The sequence below is a fragment of the Candoia aspera genome, chromosome 1 (genome assembly GCF_035149785.1).
Source record: "Candoia aspera isolate rCanAsp1 chromosome 1, rCanAsp1.hap2, whole genome shotgun sequence".
Lineage (NCBI taxonomy): Eukaryota > Metazoa > Chordata > Lepidosauria > Squamata > Boidae > Candoia > Candoia aspera.
Window position 1 is genome coordinate 322857590 of NC_086153.1, and position 21254 is coordinate 322878843.

The 21254-nt window shown below is 42.3% G+C and overlaps 1 protein-coding gene across 2 annotated transcripts; it reads right to left on the reverse strand.

Annotated features, from left to right (window-relative positions):
• Positions 1-3916: 3916 nt before the first annotated feature.
• On the reverse strand, positions 3917-20968 carry MAPK1IP1L (mitogen-activated protein kinase 1 interacting protein 1 like). Of its 2 annotated transcripts, none has more exons than XM_063290523.1 (4): positions 20739-20968; positions 12146-12173; positions 9615-10313; positions 3917-7332 (listed from the first exon to the last, which is right to left on the reverse strand). In XM_063290523.1, exons 2-4 carry the CDS (start codon positions 12167-12169, stop codon positions 7321-7323), a joined length of 735 nt encoding a protein of 244 aa, XP_063146593.1. In that variant the 5' UTR covers positions 12170-12173; positions 20739-20968; the 3' UTR covers positions 3917-7320. The 2 variants fall into 2 exon arrangements, with proteins under 2 accessions (XP_063146593.1, XP_063146594.1); XM_063290524.1 differs by lacking the exon at positions 20739-20968 and adding an exon at positions 20457-20480.
• Between the last annotated feature and the right edge of the window lie 286 nt (positions 20969-21254).

Below are 21254 nucleotides of genomic sequence, written 5' to 3' on the forward strand. Positions count from 1 at the left end.
TCTTATTGTTCCTATTATTAGCCATACATTCCTCAGGTTTTGTGTTTGTGTGTCAGGAGCACCTACCAAGGCACTTCTGTATTGAGAGGATTTGCTGGTGACATCACCATTGCCCAGGGGATGCCTGAGGGGGCTCCTTTCATGTCCCTGTTATTTTCCCACCAAAGTGGTACCTATTTATCTAATTGCATTTGCATGCTTTTGAACTGCTAGGTTAGCAGGAGCTGGGACAAGTTGACAGGAGCTCACTCCATCAAGCAGCTCACGCTCTTGGGTTTTGAACTACCAAGCTGCCAACCTTAATAGTCCTCTGACTCAGCGTCTTAAAAGCTACAGAGAAAGAAATTGCTGGGGGTGATCATTTGAGCAACTGTAAGCATCTGCTCACTTGCTTCCCTCCCTCTGAGGCAATCTCACAGACCCAGTTCCATTTAAAAAAAAAAAATCAATTATGATTCAGTGAAGGGAAATGGGTGGTGCTTTAAGATAGAGAGGATTCCTCCATGTCTCCCATTCCCACGCTTTCTCAATCAGCCCTTTGGAGTTTAAAAGAATAGTTCCCCCCTCCAAATAAGCCCCCTCCCTGAATAAAGGCTACCTGTTTGGGGGCATTCTGCCATTTAGTTGTGTGTGTGTGTACAGGCACTAAAGACAGTGATGCTTACACTCTCTCTATAAATATATGCATCCATATGATATTGTTTTTAAAATCAGGTTGGATTTAACAATTCTATCACCACTACCCGGTTTCAGTTATGAGATACACTCCCCAAATTGTCCCCCATTTATAGAACCCCTACAGAAGCCATGATTGAGAGAGCTAGGCTGGTTAAATTGAGGACAGTCAGTGCCAAGGACTGCTGGCCAAGGGATAGGAAGGAAGGCTTGATTTTAGTACCATGCTCGCTCTTCCTGAAACAACAGAGATGCCACCACTTGGCACTGTGGTGAGCAAGTATGGAAAGGCTAAGTGCTAATGGAGGAGTTTCTCCATCACAAGTAGAAGAGGTGACAGTATTGCTTCAGGCAGACAGCCCACTCTTCTCCATTAGCAAGCCAGTGATTGAAAAATTATCAGGAGGAGGAGTTGTCTCTTCCTGAATCAGAGTCCATAGCACATGGTGGCAAGAGCATTGGCCCAAGGACAGAATGGTGTGGAAACAATTCAGGCTTGTCCTGTCTGCAACCACTGTAAGGTGGTCAGGAGGAGAAAAAACAGGCATCTTTCAACCTCAGGGATGTTTAAGATCTCTATCGAATTATCTATGTGTCATTTCCACCGTGGATAGCACTAGGCAGCCTGTATTGCCAACTAGCAGCAAGGAACCTGCTGTGAAGCAAATCATGTCTGTGCACTGGTTGAAGCAGCCATCATAGGGCAAGTGGCAGAGTAGTCCAAAAGCTTCAAACATGACATGAAGATGATGGCTTTGGATGACCATGTGTCCAGCACATTGAAGGATGCTGACATCTTCAACTGCTTGAGTACCAGATCCCCCCATACACCATTACACAGGCAATGTCAGCATTGTGAACAGCAGGTCCTGACCATTCATCTCAGACATTTCATCCCATGAAGGTAGAGTGGGTGCTTCTGATCTCTTCCTCACTGTACACTGGTAGGGTGGGATGAGAATGAAAGGTTGTCTGCTACTGTAGGCCCCAACATGTCAACTCAGACCCAGGCTGGTGCTACTTCATGCCAGGTGCTGGACATAGCTCCCATGGACGTGGTCATGAAGTACACGATGCACTTTGCGCAAAGGCATATTTTAACTTGTTGGCTTGATTTTAGTAACTCAAGTGTAAGTAGAGTTGCTTTCCAGAGCAAAGATGTGTATATGAGTCATTATTATTTTTGTTCTATATGCTGATGTTGAGATATTACTTACAATTATAAAGCCCACCATCAGCCACTGAAGCTCATTGGGGGACTTGGAGCCAGTCGTACTCTTAGCCCAATCAACCTCACAAGTTTGCTTGTGCGTGGGGAAAAATAGGTCTTTTACTGCACACAGATATTCGCCCATATCAAATAAAAAATGCAGTGTTGCTATAAATACTGGCAGCCAGCCAAATAGGGATTTTGGGATTTCCCAAGGTAGGCCTGTCTCCAGAGCAGCATCTTTTCTTCCTGCTTGTTCAGGCTTCACAAAGAGAAGTGCTTATCTGTTGTTGACAACTGTCAAATTATCAGGCTTATCCCTAGTCATAAATCCACATTTATGACTAGAGTTCATACATTGGACATATGAAGCAGGCAGGTATCAAAGGGGAGTCCGAGACTGCTCAAAGGTTGTGATTTCAGAAAGAAGCCAGCAAGGAAATCTTTCTTCAATATCTAAAGAAAAAGTGCATTTCCAAGGCAATCCAAGAGTTCCTTGAGACATTCCCAAGTGATATTATTTCAGCAAATCTCCCCACGCTGAGTTGTTTCTTAAACAGCTACAGCTCCAAACTTCACCCAAGCACAGCTGCTTCTCATCTGCCTTGGATTTGAGATTAACCCCATCGGGTCTAGTTGGCTGCAGGCTGTAGGCGGAGTTGAGCACTCCACCAGTTGTGTTTTCAGTTGTTGCCTCTTTAATGTCAATGCATTGGTGTGCTGGGTGGAGGAGACCCTTGGTTAAGGTCAGGGTCTGCTGCCTTGGATGGGCATGGTGGTTAGAAGTAGGCTCCACCTTTCCTGAATGCTGGTTCTACCTCTTCCTGATCCCTCTTCTCATCTGTGGGACCAGGTCATGATTAATTTAAGGGTGTTTTTTTTAATGCAGCTTACATTCCAAATTTTGATTTTAAGTACTGTGGTATGCAAATTCACTGACCCAGGAACACAATATTCCAGAGAACCCTGGAACACTCTATTCCCCTTTCTAGATCATGTTATTCCAGAGCAGTTCAGCAGTTCCCAGAAGTAAACTGTTGAAACTAGAAGAGGACATGGCCCACTCTTCAATCTTTAGTAGAAACTTACTTTTTAAACTGTTAAAGTTAGAGAGTTTATTTTTAAGTTGAACGTTTCTTGTATTGGTCCAGCACAACTTCTCTATAGGATCTGATGGATAATCTGGAGGCTGTACTTCATTCCCATTATTTCTCCCTTAAAATGGGGTACAGGGGGAATATTTCTAAAAATTATGATAGTGACACCCATGAAATTATCTGGCTAAATTTTGCTGGTTAATTTCCTCTAAAGGATCCATTATTTGTCCTCATTCTGTCAAAAACTGAAACAGCTGCAAATGTTTTGATGCTCCCCCATTTTAGCCCAAAGTTACATCTTTTATTGAATTGACAATAAAATTTGTCAATTTGAATTGGATGCCCCTTTAATTTTACCCTTTTCTGTGTCCTCCACTCCATTATGGAACATAATGGATGAGAGCTGGAGAAGCAATAAAGGTCTTAGAGTTTTCTTAGCATCTAATCAAAATAAAATACCCAGAATCTTTTGGGATGCTTCAACAATCAAAGTGTATTAAAAATCACTTTGTAAGTAAAAGCCCTTGTTATAGAGGCAAGTAGCTGAAATAAAACTTTTATGAAGTGTACTGTACAGTCTCATCTTGAAAATATGCTTAATGTCTAACTGTATACAAAAAGTGACAGCATTTTCAAAAAAAATATCAAATTCTGTATTTAAAGCCTCTTCACTACCATCATACAGCAAATATTTGTCATCTATAAAGAAAAAAAAATACAGCAGCAGGTGATATGGTCTATACTTCAGAAGTGTGATCGCTTAATAATTCCATGTCGTAAACAAAAGCAGTTAAATATCCATCCCAGAAGCACAAGCCAAACAACCCGCCCCAAACTCCTCAGCGGTTTTAACTCACAAGGAACACAATAGAGAAACAACACACATTTCATTGCATAACAAGCATCATGCCCAAAATCACTCACACGTGAGACAGAAGGGTTAAAAAGGTTTTACTACACAGCATCGAACTACAACTGCTTTCTGAAAGGGAGTCTTCCATTATTGGAGGAATAGAATCTCGATAGGGCAGGAAAAATCTCTTAACATGAAGGAATAAGATAAGCAAAGATGCTGAAGCCCCCAGTAAGAAAGCAAGCTTCCTTTTAGTTTGGTTTTGAACCACAAAGCTTGCCCATTTTTAAAATCTGACTTTACCTTGTCCTTTCTTCCTGTATGTATGTAGGTAGGTAGGTATTCCTTCGGACAATATACTAAAGGACTTCCAGCCAGGTTATTAGGGCAAGGGAAGGCGAATGACATGCACAAGATGATGTCATCACACTCATATGCAACTTACAGAATTGGCATCAAATGTCTTGACATAAGGACAGAACTGTGTCAGTTGCCTATCACCATTTTGCGGTCTTTGCGGTTTCTTACAGTCCTCTTTGCTTCCAGCATCTGATGCATCAAAAGTAAGTTAAAGGCTGACAGAGTCTTTTGTAGGCAGAAAGGTGTTCATGAAGTATTTCTGTGGGAAGAGGGACAAGGCATTGAGTGCGGAATTAGGCCACAAGGACTTAGGTTTAAGACAAATCAAGCAAGCAGCCAATGTGCTTGCTTGAAGCCTCGGACACCAATGAATCAGCCAAACGGAATTTCCAGTGGCAAAGAATGGTGCAAGTGCTGCTGCACGCCCATCAACTGTGTCCTTTCTGCCCTCCCCTCCCTTATGCAGCAGAATTTGCATACCATGCACAGATCACCACATTCAGAACTTTAAGCACTATATAATGTGCTGCATTGCATTTTTCTTACGTTCTAGTCCCTTGTGTGGAGCAATGGCTGACAATCTCTGTCAAGTCCCCCAAGTTCAGAATCTAAGCCAATCCCACTAGCAGATATAACATGGATGAAGTCCCACTGATGCCAGAATGCTTTTACTTCTAGTTCAAGCAGGGTCCCACTCTGACTTAGCTGCAACCCTATAACCACTTACATAAAAGCCACTGAATTTAATAGGACTTCTTCTAAGCAGATTTGTATGGGATTATACTGACAGACACAAAATCATGGTGCCTCCATCACAATTTAGCTTTAGGATGGGGAGAAACCAACATGTATTAGGACAAATCTATTCTATGAACTTGATTTTAAAGATTTAGCAGAAAAGGATTCAGTCATCTTAGAAAAACTATGCAAAATGTCTTTCAGCATTCTTCAAGAGTCCATATAATTTAATATTTCTGTAGAGTAGGCAGAACACAGAAAATAATGCTAACTTGTTCTATATTTCTGCCCACATTTCTCATTTCATATAATTGCATTTGCCTCAAGAGTGTTCTGCAAGTATCACAAACTTGTATGCTTTTGTTGTCAGCAGTAATTAGTCTCTTACTGCAAGCCAACATGGGGAATATCTGCTGAATTTTTCAAATTTAAACTGGAATTCTGACAAAGCTTCTTAGTATCTTCCCACAATTGAAACTTGTCAAAACTTCACTTTAATTATTTCTACATTATAGCAGATTCCTTTTCAAAGCCAACGATGCCACATGCAGTGCAAACTGGAACAGATGAGGCAAGAAGATGTCCTCAGAGACAGGTAAGTTCATCAGTTGTGTACTCAGGATGAGAAAATGGGATACCCATATAAAGAAGAAAAGCATACCTATCCTCAAATAACCGCATTAGACAATACAAAAGGTAACGGGACGTCCCTTCAGAGTTCATTAGCATTGGGGTTCCCAATCACTGCCACCTGAAAATATCTAATAATTTAGCTTACTTGTGAAATATGCCAGGGTGCAGTTCTCACAAATAAGGCAAATTATCAGATATTTCCAGGGATCAGTCGAATTCTAAACCCATCCCCTGTACAAAGTACTGTGGTTTAAAGGGATGGGAAGATGCAATATCCTTCAAGAGAAGCTGAACACTGAGAAGAGACAGGAAGATAATATGTAACCAATGGGGGTGGGGATGGGAAATGTGTACCAAACTGGGACAAGAAGGGGTGAGGAGGAAAACAAAGGGCTTTTCCAAATTCTGTCTGATTTTACTTTGGGGAAATGAATAATTCTACAAACAGTACAGGACATATGCTTGAGTCATATCCATTCTTACCATTCAGTTAAGCCAGTCCATTTTTTCTTAGGAAGAACATGGACTCCCTAAAAATCCCTCCTACAAAGTTATTTCCTAAAGCTTGGAAATAGCCGATTTATGATAAATGCTAGAAATCTGTATTAAGCAAATTTCTGGAGACAATAGAAGGAGACAAGTGTTAAAACACGGACTTATCTGTAAGACAATGGTGAAGAGTTGTACTCTTCGTGAACAGTGATAAAAGATCCCAGCATATTACACCATGGGACACTCCATGAGGGACTGGTTTTTTGGTGTTCCTCCCAAAACTGAAGTGAGAAAACTGTACATCCAGACTGTTGCATCTACTGCCAATGTTCATCACATACATATGAACTAGTTACGTTGCAATAATCTAATCATGAGCATTAAGAGACATCCTCAACTAGAGAAACTTTCCTGTTTAGAGTTTGTTATCCCGAGACCAGATGTTCACATGAAAGTAAGGCTTCGAAATGACTTTTCAAAGATTCTGGAGCTGCCAGACAAGAGATTATACTGATCACATTCCCACCCCTTCTTGCAAGAACTTTTTTTTAAAAAAAATTACTTTGCAGAAGTGAAGCACACCAAACTCTTCAAATGGTTTTGAGGCTAGCCTCAGATGTAGAAGTAGATTATTTTTAGGTGGCTCACACAAAGTATGAAGGCTAATGCAGCTGGGAGACTCATCTGTCAGAAATATCTATCTGAACTACCTGAACGTCTAAACCAGCTTGTCGCTCCCCAAGTGTGCTTGTAGGAAATAAGCATCAAGTACCAGATGTTCATCTCTACAAAGGCTTCTCAAATAGGACAAATCAAGTCTGATGCTGAGAATTGCCTCGAAATTAATGTGCTTTGCTTCTCTTCAATTTGATGAATGAAGGTAGGGTGCCTAGCTCATTTCTTCACAAGCTCCTCCAGATAACCGAAGTGATTTAAATTAAGATGTGGTCTGTCAATCTGGTCAATCCTCTAAATCCAGCAATTAAGAAACAGTCATAGTATTGATCCAGGGTTAGTCCTTACTCATTAGGTTAATGTCACTTGATGAAATCTTGACTAGAGTAAGGATTAGAGAGCTGGGGAAGTCAACTTGTTTATCCTAATCCATCTCACACAAAATAAGCGTTGGAAGAGTGCTCCCTCACACCACACATGGGCTGGCAGAACACAGGTAGGCTCTTCAAGACTCCAAAAGATTACTAAAAACTTTTTTTCTGTAAATAGCAGGTAGGGAGGCAGTACCTCATCAGCCTGCCACAAGTTCAACGGTAGGGCTGAAAAACAAAAGATAAACATAAAAACAATCAGTTTCTATCGTTCCGAGATCAAATCATTTTTAGTTAAAAATAATGAAATAGAAAGTAAAAATTTGTCAAATACGTATTGCCATTTTGTATGAACCACCCGCAGCTTCCTGACATGACTTGCATGGGGTCAAAACAGGTAACATCAAACATTTACCAGGTGAGTCAGCGGAGGCCATGACTGGCCCAGAAACCTCTGATGCTGGTGACAGAATGGTTAGCAGAAAATGGGTAGCAAGCCAAATAAAGTGGCATGCTTTTAAACAGCATCTGTAGTCCCAACCCTCTGACCAGCAAGAGCCATGCCTGGTCTTTCCCTTTCTCCCCAAACCAACAGGTCTTTGATATGCAAACTCCAAGGTTACAGTAAACAGTGCAAAGAATTTGAGCTTGCTATGTTACCTGGACAATGGGTATGGCTACCAACATCAATACCAAAAGCTTCAAAGTATCTTAGTAAAGGTAAAGGTTTCCCTTGACGTAAAGTCCAGTCGAATCCGACTCTAGGGGGCGGTGCTCATCTCCGTTTCTAAGCCTTGGAGCCGGCGTTGTCCCTAGGGACACTTCCGGGTCATGTGGCCAGCATGACGACTCGGAACGCCGTTACCTTCCCGCCGAAGCGGTACCAATTCATCTACTCACATTTGCATGTTTTCGAACTGCTTGGTGTGCAGAAGCTGGGACGAGCAACGGGAGCTCACCCCGCCGCGCGGTTTCGAACCGCCGACCTTCCGATCGGCAGCTCAGCGGTTTAACCCGCAGCGCCACCGCGTCCCAAAGTATCTTAGATGATATTTTATTCAACAAAAAATAACATTGTGGACTCACTGGGCTCCACTGCACTCCATTGCACTTATAGAGGAAATAAAGGAAAGATTAACAAAACTAAAAAAAGAAACAAAAATGTGGGAGGCATATATGTTGTAAATCATAATGTTGTTGGAGATGCAATGAGATAAATACTTCATTTCAGCACGATTATACAGTGCCCTGTAACTGTTCCTTTTCTGGGGGGACATTACATGTATTAATTCAACTGTGAGACAAAATTTAATATCCTCACATTTCATATTGGTTTGAACTATATTTCTGTTGCACAGAAATTAACATTTGGATAAAGAATGTAGATTCTCTGTGTCATAGCTAAAAGACACTATTCAGCACTGGAAGGATAAACATATGGCCCCAACTACTCAGTGACCTACACAGTTGACATTATTAGCAAGAGATGAACAAATTACTCATGGATGGACATGAGGTACGGGTTATTAAAATGAAACATGGTTACCATTTATTGAAATGTTTATATAGAATGTTTATATAGGTATACATATCTGTGAATATACCCCTCCCATGTTTTTCTTTCTTTTTTAGTTTTGTTCATTTTTTCTTTATTTTTTCTATTCAATTAATAAAATAAATCTTAAAAACCAATAGGCTTTTTTATTCACTCATAAAGGCTTTTCAGAATCTCAAATCAAAAGCTATAATCCGTAGTGTATCTGTGATCCATAGATTCTAATCCCCACCCACAACAGCAAACTACATTTTACAGCTCTCTTTAAAAGAGCTGTGTTTATTTGCAGGGCACCAAAAAAAAAGCACCAAAAACCAGTGAAATTAACCCACTATTTTGCTGAAAAGTTTATGCATTTCTTCCTACCAACTTACTATTTCTAGAACTTAGTCACCTATATTCCCCTCACCTTGAATGAATGGATCCCCCAGAGATTGACCACAGGACTTTGCCTTTTCAAAGCTTGCCTAAACATGTATACTGTGTACTACACTCAAGCTGCTAAACATGTATTCATGTGTACTATATTCAAGCCCCTAACTACATAGAGATGTTCTGTTTTAAAAGTTTGTTAAGTCTGATAGCAGGACCAATTATTTTATATTCACGTCAAACCCAATCATTTTAGCTACAATGCTTTCAAAAAGTTTTCTGGGAACTCTAAAAGTTTCTACACAGCAATGGAGGTCATCTTATTCACCGATATTGAACTTCCCCTGGAAATCCCCAGCTCAAGATATAGTGTAGGACAATTATGAAGTTTAACTTGCTATATAAACAGTGTGCGCCCTAGAGCACATTTTGCAAATAACTAAGGCTCCTTAGGCAAATTAATATAGAAACACCTGGAAGCCATTGCAATAAAAAAATAGGTGCATCACATGGACACGAATTTGATCACTAGTCTTTGCCTCTGAAGCTTAGCTGCACCATATCTGAGAAAAGCTTTACTTACATGAGGGCCACCAGGTATGGATGGTGCTCCAGCAGGCGCAGGTGGCACTTGGTAAGGATTAGGTGGTGTTGGGTATAACCCTGGAGCTGGATAGGATCCTGTTGGTGGAGGAAATGGGGCAGGAGGCGAAGGTCCCCATGGTCCTGGGGGGACAGCACCCCATGGCACTGTAGGAGCAGCCCCTGGAGTCTGAGTGGGAGTGGAATATGGCCCTGGAGGTGGATATGGCACGCTAGGTGCAGGATATTGTCCCCCAACTGAGGGTCCCCACCCTCCAGTGGGCATGGATCCCCATGCTCCAACAGCAGCAGGGGGTGCAGCTGGTTCAGTGGGACCCCCATATGGCCTTGGAAGCTCTGGGAAGGGCATGTTTGGTGGTGGGTACTGCCCTGGTGGGGCAGGACCAGGGGGTGGGTATGGAGCACCTGGAGGACAAGTAGAACCAGGAGGAGGAAAAGGAACAGGTGCCCCAGGGGGGAGGGAAGGATACATTCCTGTTGGTGGCGGTCCAAAAGGCACGTTGGAAGTAGATGTGCTGGGAGGCAAACCGGATGGAGCTGCAGGAGGAGCACTTGGTGCGTTATTCCAGGGACTGGAAGCTGGCCAGGCTTGTGGAGGCTGGCTGGGCTGTTGGGGTGGTTTTGTGTTGCCCACTGAGGAACTCTTGGCAGGAGAACTATCTGGTAGAGCATCGGCCAGCTGGGAAAACGAAATACCAGTGAGTCCTTGTGGCTAATGCCTGGCCAACAACAACTTCTTGCTCATCTACTGTTTAAGTTGGAGACAGTGGGAGAGGAACGGTGTGTGTGTGAGAGAGCGAGTGAGCGAGCGAGAGAGAGTGAGGGTGCACGTGTGAGCAGGCCTGTGGAATATGCCATGCTGTGAGCCTGACACTGAGACCATCTCCGTAAGGGACAGCTACACAGGCTAGTTCAGTGGCAGCAGCGGCTGAAGGGAGGGACGGAAAGCAATGAGAAGATCAGAGGTGGGGCAGAAAGACAGGGAAATGGGATATATTGTGCTGGAATATTGTGCACGGGGAGGTGACGTGGAGGCAGACAGAGAAGGGCAGATGCTGGAAAGGATGTGGGGGGCCGGATGGATATACTATTCTCTGGATCACCAGCAGTGGAGGGAGAAAAGAGAAAGTGCTGGAAAGAGGAGGACTGGCAGGCTGGCCAGTGGGAGATGCCTCACTGGGACATTGGTGGCAGCTGAAGGAGGCAGTTAAGAAACTGGGAAGATGAGGAATCATGCAAATTGTGGGCACACACACACACACACACACACCCCCCTACTCGTTCCATATATCACTCCAGGATCCACCCAAATTTTGTTTCAGCTGAAACCAGAAGCACCCAAAATAACAGGTAGTCCTTGCTAAATGATGGTAATTGGGGCTGGAAGTTCCATCGCTAAGCAATGTGGCCATAAAGCACAATGTCACATGATCATATTGCTTAGTGACGGCAATCTTGGCAGGTCTCATTCCCGTCTTAAGCAATGATTGCAGGTCGTTAAGTGAGGGCCTCACATGACTGCAACTTGCGACTTTGTTGGCTTCCAGCAAGCAAATTCAATGGGGAAGCCCACAGGAAGTTGCAAGTCCCAGTCACAACAAGCCTTTCCTTAGGCAGTGCACAAGCAGGCTGGTGGGCAGGTGAGTGCTATGGAGTTTGGGCGGTCAGGAGTGGGCGCTGAGGAGCACAGGCAGGTGTGCAGGTGGGTGCTACAGCCCAGAGCAAGCACAGCCAGGTGGGGGCAGAGTGCTGCGGTGCGAGTGCAGGCAGGCAGGGGCAAGCACTACAGAGTGCAGGCAGGGTGATAAGGGCTACGGAGTGCAGGCAGGCATGCAGGTGGGTGTTGCAGCCTGGTGTGAGCATGGCCAGGTGGGTGGGTGAGTGTTATGGAGTGCAGGCAGGTACAAGATCCCTAGAATCTCATACTCTGTAATGGGGGTCCTTGGGAGAAAAAGCAATGGAAGTAGGAGTGACTTGTGACCTTCCCTGCTGGCTTCCCCATTGACTTTGCTTGTGGGAAGCTGGCAGGGAAGGTCACAAATGGTGATCATGTGACTGCAGGACGCTGCAACTGTCATAAGACATGAGCAGGTTGTCAAGTGCCTGAACTGTGATCATGTGATTGCAGTGGTGCTGCGACAGCTGCAACTTCAAAGACCAGTTGTAAGCAACACCCGTTCAGCGCTATCGTAACTTGGAATGGTTGCTGAACGAGTGGCCGTTAACCAAGGACTACCTGTATTCCAGATTTTCTTTGCGCCAAGCTGACCTGCAAAGTTTCGGAACTTGCAAAATATGATGATTTGTTTCAGGTTCAAAACAAAGTGTAGTTTCCATATTGGGTACACCCTTGCTTATCTAGTGCTTAACCCATAAAAACTAACTTATATTATAGTAGTGAGACTTCCTCTATAAAAAAGCAACACTTCATCTACTGAAACATCTTAATTCTTTTCATTAGTTATTACAAACTTGTTACAGCTTATGAGGTTGGCAGAATGGACTACTCACCGAAAAATCGTCAGCAGCTAACATTTTCCTGAAAAAGAAGACAATCGTTAGTTTAATGAGCAACTTCTGGCTGCAGTACGCAAAAATAAAAATAAAAAAGAACTAATTTCTTTCTCTGATCACAGGATGCATTTGCAGCTCCTAAATCACATACGTTTAGGTCTGCAGTTGCCTTTAAAGAACCATGTATAATAGGCTATACTTTAGGGACAACAACCACAATCACAATGAAACGGAGAGAGATACCCCCACAGTGCTTAAATGAAGGATTCTGACTAAATTTGGGGGTCATGACAGAACTTGATAAAAGAGGAGAGAAAAGAAAGAGCCACCATAATAAACAGTTGTCACAGAGCAAACCTCTGTCTGCCCAAAGAGCAGGAATTTCTTCAGTTTAACGGTGACTCCGTACTTCTCAAGTGAGCAATAAAGTGTGACATGAAGCAGTAGCAAAACCAAGCCTGCTGGTGTGTCGTCAGACATTCTGTCAGGGTCTCCTTGAAGAGCTCTCCAAAACGGCACAACTAAAAGGCCCACCTACCTGTGCCAGCCTCCAAGCTAATACAGATTGACTGCATAATGAGCCACATGTAAAGGAGAGCACCCACAGAAAAAGGTTGTCCTCAAATATCTTCATTGCAGCTGGCGTTAGTCATACGTCTTCCCAACCTTAGTTATTAAATATCCTCTAATAATAGATTAGAGTAATGGATTACTCTATTATCTAATAACAGATTAGAATAATAGATTATTACTCTATTATAATAGATTAAAGTAATAATAGATTAGAGTAATATTTCTAGTGAAGCCAGGAATCCAGAGGTGGGGTGGTGGTAGCAATTCAGCTTGAATGCAATTCAAGCTGCATTCTTACTGCTTTCTTCTACACCCTCTGTCTCTGGAGCCAAGGACCTCAACAAAAATATTGCCACTTCAAAGTTATTACAAACACAGAATGTGTTCATTCAGCCAGGAAGGAAGGGAGGGAGGGAGGGAGGGAAGGACAGACAGACAGACACAAAATAACCAAATATTGAGGTTAACCACTATTGCCAAAAACCACTTCTGTCACATTTACATACTTTTTGGCATAAGAGAAGCTCCTCCCTCCCCACCTCAGCATACACTCAACACTGCTACCAAATCTGGCTTTGGCTTCCTGTACTGAAAGAGGAAACCAATAGCTTCAACTGTATCATTCTAGAAGAACACATGCTATTAAAAGATTACCCTCCAACTCAGTTATGGAAAGGTTAAAAATAGAACTGTTTCAGCAGCAATGACTGCGACTCTGGTAATCATCACTGCTGCTGGCACCACACCTATGCTAGGAACAGGAAAGAGAAATATAACCAGATAGACCTTTAAGCTTGCCGCTTATTAATCCCAGGTTGGACCTAGCTGTGATCAAAAGAGGCACAAAGGTTCTTGCATAGTCTCACCCCCAGGGAGAAGCCTAGAAGCAGGCAATACTGTACTCCAGTGTTTCTCAACCTTGGCAACTTTAAGATGTGTGGACTTCAACTCCCAGAATTCTCCAGCCAGCATGGAGTCCACACATCTTAAGGTTGCCAAGGTTGAGAAACACTGCTCTAGGAGGTCTGTTGGTTTGTTCAATTATACAGTAACCCCTATTTCTGTTCAGAGATTAGGATAGCCTGCCCAACCTCATACTCTCTAGGAACTATGCAAAACACTCAACGCTATGCTAGCATACTTCCTTTTGCTCCTCACCATTCCTCCCCAGTCCCCAAACCGACTCAAAAAAGCCAGAGGGGATGGCTGAAGGAAGTAAACTTTAAATGAAACAGGAAGAGCAGGGACTTAGGGGAGGGGACAGGAACAAAATGCTGATAGGAATCAAGGAGGGAATAGACAGCTAGAGAAATTATGGGACATGGAAACACTGAGGCCATATCATGGTATTATGTTTTTTAATCTTGTGAAATTACCCAGAGTCATTCTGGAGTTGGGCAGCCTTGATTGATCAGTAAGTAAAATACCAACCTGAAATAAGCAATATAATTTTGGCATAATCTTATGAAAATGGCAGTTTCCCTAAAACACACAACATTAAGAATGGACTTTTAGAGCACATATTCAACTGTATATATTCAACTGTATTCTACTCAGCATTTCAATGCTTGTAGCATGACTCAACTGGATATTAAAATCTCAATGCAGATTATTCAGGGGAAAGAAGCATCTGTTAAATTCAAATTTATTTAAATGGTATAATTTACAAGATTTGTGTAATTATGCAACTGATGTAAAATTATCAATTATGTAATTATGCAAATGATGTAAATTATTTTCTGGACTGTTTTGTCCATTGCTTTGACAGTGACAGTGATGTTCTATTTAAATTTTGTCCACTGTATCTGAAGCCCGCTGAATGGAGATCCAGAGAATTGAGGCTTCAGTACGTATAACATGGCAAAATATGTAGGATACGTAGGTAAGATTTTGGAAGGATTCCTACATTGCCTATGCTTTACAGTGAGATCAGAACATCATGCAACTTAGCTGTCAGCTATTCTTAGTAAATGCAATAAATATTTGAATCATAGGGAGCTTTTTCATGATTATCTCTTAAAAATATCTGTTTCAATATCAATACCATTTTACTTTTTTATTTAATGCATTTGTAAGCCCACCCAACTCAAACAATATGATTCTGGGTAGCATACAATAAAAGTCTGCAATAACAAAATACAACATTAAAAAAGAACAATCTGCATAAAACATAACATGTAAAATGGCAACCAAATGTGATAATAAAATAACCAAAAGGGACTCCACTCAACACCACCCAAATGTCTGGAGGAAAAGCCAGGTCTTAATAGCTTTCCTAAAGGCAAGTAGAGTTGAGGCCCTTCGTATATCGGAGGTAGATTGTTCCAGAATACAGGGGCAGCCACTGAAAATGCATGCTTCCTAGCTCCCATAAGATAGCAATGTTTAAATGTGGGAACCTGGAGCATGTCCTCCCTATGGGAGTGTGTAGGATGGGTAGATCTTCTTGGGAGAAGGCAGTCCCACTAGTAGCTCAGTCCTATTAAACAACTAAACATGTTTATGTTTATGCAACTAAACATAATACTAATCACATTATACAATTAATGTCCTATAAACACCTTAAATTATAATTAAAATATATACATTATAATATATATTATAATATAATAGATGACACCTCTATTATAATAAAGAATTGTTTTGCTATGTATGATCTCAGTGGTACCATATCTAACAACCACAAAAGAGTCTGGTATAATAAGGGCTTCTAAAATATATGATTCTTCTTTTTATTCTCCCAATGGTTGATAATAGACCACTGAGAAAACTGCATTTTTAAATCTTATATTATTCTTCCCATTAGCTAATTGATTAGCTGATAAAAATTCCATGTAATTCAAACAGCACAAAGTTAAGATGGATCACCTGCCTTGTGGCTTATATTGTTAAAATATAGACAGCATCATTTTGCTTGAGGAGATGGATAGTAAAATATTAGACAGAAAAATATTAGCAGGAAAGCAGAGGGGTGCAAGGCACGCATATCAAATCTGCAGATACAAAGTTAGGTGGGATGCTTTCATTTCAAATAAAATAAACTTCAAATAAAATTTTAAAAATAACCATCAGACTGTCACAGCATGAATTTCAAGAGACAAGTGCAGAGTTGTTTACTTAAGAAAAAAATATCAAATGCATGGATATGGAATGGGGGAACTTTCACCTGTCTTACTAACAATATTTGCAAAAGAAGATTTTGGAATAGAAGCTGCTTGCAAGCACAATTTTAGGTTGCAACAACAGAAGTATAATTTCTAAATCACAGGAAGTTTCATTTTATTCTGCTGTGATCATATCCTATCTCAAATATTTGTATCCAGAAGAAGTAAAAGAAACCGAAATAGATGCTAGAACAAAAAGCATGACCGGGGACCTAGAAACTATGCATTAATGAAGAAAGGATCACCTGCTGATTTCTGCCCTTTCAGTTTTCCTCTGTGAGGAGAGGCTGAAAGAACTGGCTACATGCTTAGCATTTAAAACAAATGGCTGAGGGGAGATATGACAGCACTTTTCAAACACTTGAAGAGTGTCACGCAGAAGAACAATCTCTCTGTGAAGGACAGGAATAAAGGTCTTAAATTATAGGAAGGCAGATTCTGGTCCAATGTCAGGAAAAGCTCTCTAACAATAAGACTAGTTCAACAGTTGTAGAGGAGTATGGAGATAACTTTGAAGAAGGAACGCAAGAGGAGTTACGTGAACACCACTTAGCCCTTGAAAGGAAGGAGGGGAGAAGAAAGAATCCTGTGAAGCTTTCAAGATTCCATTACAGGTAGTACTTGCTTAACGATGGTAACTGGGACCGGAATTTCCATCGCTAAGCAACACGGTCGTAAAGCACAACATCATGTGATTGCACCACTTAGCAATGGCAGTTCCAGCAGTCCCTGACTACGGTCATTAAGTGAATTACCGCAGGTTGTTAAGCAAGAACCTCATGTGACCGCGACTTGTGGGAAGCCAGCAGGGAAGGTCACAAATCATGATCAAGTGACAGTGGGACGCTGCAATGGTTGGAAATGTGGGCCGATTGCCCCAGTTGTGATCACTTGACCATGGGGGCACTGCGATGGCCTGAACTTCAAGGACTAGTCGTAAGTATTACTTGTTCAGCGCTGTCAAAAGTTCAAACTGTCATTGAATGAGTGGTCATTAATTGACGACCACCTGTAACATATCCCACAACAATAGAGTTCCAGCAGCCCTTAGGAAGCCTGTTTCCTGACCTGGTATACCTTGAAGGGCTAACAGTTGCAAAAGGAAGTAAACTCCTTTACACTGGATGCATTCAAAAAGAGGCCGGACAGCCTTCTGTCTGGGATGCTTTAATTTGGATTCCTGTACCAAGATGTGACTTGGACTCAGCAGCCTAAATGGCCCCTTCCAACTTTATGACTCTATGTGTAATAGAACTAGATTTTTGCTATTAGGTTTCTGTGTTTTTATTCATTGTTTATCTGGCAGAAAGTTACAGGAATTTCTTTTCCTGGCATGCAGGTACACAAATGAAGAAAAGATCACTTGCTGATTTCTGCCCTTCTAATTTTAAACTCTGCTTTGGTAGTCATTGCATACAAGTAAGGCCACATAAGAGTTCAGTCCTGCCCAGTCATCAACATTTTCCTTAATGACTTGGAGAAAAACCTACAAGGAATGCTTATCAGATTTGCAGATATGAAACTGGATGAGACACCTAATACTACCGAAGATAAAAACTGAATTCTAAACAATCTTAATAGGAAATTGAACAGTAGCAAAGGTCAAGTTTTTGCTTATGAAAAAGAAACTGAATGCCTAGTGACAGAATGGGGGTACATGGCTGGGTTTATTTGCGAGTTTTAGTTAATCTCAGATTGAATATACATCATTCCATTGTGCAGCTGCTAAAAGGATAATGCAGTTTTAGGCTGTTTCAACAGAAGCATAATTTCAAAATCACTGGAGGTTAATGTTCTAATCTATTTGACTTTAGCCAGGCCCTACCTTAAGTACTGTGTACAGTTCTGGGGACTACACTTTAAAAAGGATTCAAAAAAATTGGAAGAGGTTCAGACAGAGAACAATGATTATCAGAGGACTAGAACCAAACCCTGTGAAGAAAGATTGAAGAAGCTGGTATGCTGTATTTAGCTTTGAGAAAAGACAGTTGAGGAGGATGATAGCATTCTTAAACACCTGACAGGATTTCACTGAGAAGGTCAAGATCTGTTCTCTTTCATTCCAGGGTGCTGGACAGAGAACAGTGAATTTAAGTCCCAGGAAGGCATTAAGTCAATGCCTTCCTAATGGCTGCTGGTACTATCCAACGTACCATCCCCACATTTTAGAAGACAACTCACCTTAAAAAGGGAGTGGCAGAAATGTGAGGCAAATCGAGTATTACTTATACACAAGGATTGCCATGATCAAATATTTAGACTTAAATCTCTGAACCTGCCATGGAAACTTGGACAGTAATTAGTCAGAAAAGACTTTGACAATGAGACAGCATGGCGCCAGGAGTGGGCAACCTCTAACCCAGACCTGTTTAATTTAGTGTCTGATCCAGCACAACACCCTTACAGCTTTGATCTCCCAAGGAAAAACTGGACAGCGCTTAACTGGATTCAAACTAATCATGGCAGGTGCTGATATTGGAAACATAAATGGGGGCTGGTTGATAATCCTAACTGTGACTGTGAGAACATCCTGCAAACTTCACATCACATTGCGATGGAATGTCCCCTCAGAAGGTTTCCTGGTTCCCTGCAAGAACTACATCATCTCCAGGGTACTGCTGTCCAATGGCTAAACGATCTAGATATCCAGCCATAGGCTTAGATACTTTAGCAACTGCTCATACATAACTTAATTTATTCATCATTTTATTCACCATTTGTATTGCGTGTTTTTAAAATAATTTGTGGTCCCAATGTCCTATATTTTATACACTTTTATATATCATTTCTGTAATTTTTATGCAACAGTGCTGCATTCTGCTATACCATATGAAATCTGAAACAGGAATGCAGATTTCGATTGAATGTCAGAAGAAAAAAAACAACCTTTCCTAATAGTAAGAGCAATTTAATAGTGGAATCAGTTGTCCAGAGGAGTGGGGGGGGGGTCTCTCTTTCAAGTGGAGGCTAGACAATCCAGAATGTTGAAATTGAGATTCCTGCACTGAGCAGAGTAGATCTGATGGTCTCTTCCAACTCTATGATTCTAAAATATACACCGTCCCTAAACAAGCTCAAAACATACTATGTATAAATACCAGGAAAAAGATGATTTAGTCTCCTAAAAATTACTGAGGGAGTTCCTAGTAGTTTTCTTAGGCTCCTCAGAACTAGGTTTACTCATGCAAAAGAAACTTCAGTTCTTTTAAAAATTCCACAGAAGAGAGTGACAAAAAATTCCTTTCTGTACTTCCTCAGAGCTGTTATAGCTTGGTTTCAAAAATCCAGACAACTGCAAGATGTAGAAGAGATACAGAATAGTCTCTGCTGCTATCTAGGGGTTTTGTGGCCCAGATTTGATAGCCTTATATTTCAGAGCTACAATCCAGCTTTCTTCATAAAATGCATAATTTGAACAAACAGTTTAGTACATCACTTCCAACTTCAGCCAGAAGTTTAAAATACACTTCTCACAGCATAAAGGCTATGTTTGCACAACACTCTATTCTACAGTTAAGTGAACCATGGTTTACTGAATTAGCCTAATATCCTGGATTTGTACAACACACCGCATTGCAAACAATACTATATATGGTGTGTTGTTGTTTATTCGTTTAGTCGCTTCCGACTCTTCGTGACTTCATGGACCAGCCCACGCCAGAGCTTCCTGTCGGTCGTCAACACCCCCAGCTCCCCCAGGGACGAGTCCGTCACCTCTAGATACATGGTGTGAACCCAGTCAAATAATGCTTCTTTTATGCAGTACTAAATGACACTTGGAAATACTTTTTTCCTCGATCGATACTAGAAATGTTCCATTTTCCATCCAAAATGTTTTTTCAATCTGTACGCCCAGAATGGCAAGGTCAAGCAATGTAACATTGCCCAATTACTCAAACTTCAGGAACGTGGTTGTGTGTTCTGCAAGTGATGGTGCTCCGTGATTTCCTCTGTATCAGCAAATTCCCAGATATACTTATTTCCTTTAATCAGAACATCATAAATGCCCTCCATTTACAAGAGTACCTCTTGGGGCTCCTTAAGAATCTGAATGAAAATAGAAGGCCTTTGTAAAGCAAAATGCTTATATTTCCACCAATAAATTCTTTTCCCAAATCCCAGAATCAAATAAAACTCATGTGGCAGAGAATCAGTTATTTTGCCACCATAATAGTACTATCTCAAAGTGCTTAAGGCAGCACAAAGGAAGTGTCAGGGGCCATCTGCATTAACTGATCAATCACAGTCTATAAAATGCGATGCCCAAGTACATACATAACAAAACAAGCACCATATTAAAATATAGAATGCTGCATGAACCAAACCACTGTTGAAAAAGTCTAACATACTGCTCCAGATATGTCTATATGAGCTCATACAACTAGCCAGCAAAATAACCACCATCCTCATTCAGCTCCCTCCCCACGCTAGGGTCAAGCAGCCCGATTAACATCGAAGAAGCTCCTCTAGGAAGTGCTCTGTGTTCGCCAGATATCGACAGGAAGCCCTTCTGCCCCTCAGCTTACGCCTTTCTAGACCCCGTCATCAGTCGCTCTAATGCTGCAACTTACCTGAAGCAAAGCCCGCTGGAAACTCATTCCTCGGGAAACCGAGGGCCGCCCCACGGGCGCTTCTGCGTGAACCAGCGGGAAGGAAGAATCGGCAAAGGAGGGCAAAGAGGCAAATGCCGCTGTCCGTTCAGAGGAGGCCCCGCCGCAAACGGGGCTAAGAGAAGAGACCAAAGAGGCGAGCGAGGCCTCCTCCTCCTCCTCTCCCCGTTCAGCCCAAACTTGAGAGCGACGGAAAAGCCAAGCCCAGGCCGTGCCTGCGTCTCCCCACCAGCATCGACTTACCTGGGACGCGCCGAGGGAGCCTGACGACAGAAGACCACAACGGCGACAACCGCCGCTCCTCGCTCGCTCCTTCCTTTCTCCCTCCCTCTTCTCAACCAAGCGGAAATGAGCGTTGTTGTCACTTCACCACTGCATCCGCCTTCCTGGAGAGAGGGAAGATGGGAAAGAAGACCCCGTGATCACGTGACGAGATCACCAGCAAACAGGCTCACGACCCAGGCGGGCGAATCGAGGGATCATGTGATCTCAACCCGCCATTCCCGCGCCTTAACTCTTCCCGCGCCGAACTGCTCTTTCGCTTGCGCACGTGACGACCCCTTATCCTTCTTCAGGTGCGAGGCCTTCCTCCTCCTAAAGGTGGCCTCTCCCCGCTGACAGCATCTCCTGGTGGTGGGAGGAGGGAAGTACCCGTGGGATTAAACTGGATTTGCGTTTTGCCCTATGCTAGGTACGGCAGGCGGGACGGAAGCTGATTTCGTTGTCTCCAAGTAGGACCCCATCTCCGTTTCTCCAGAG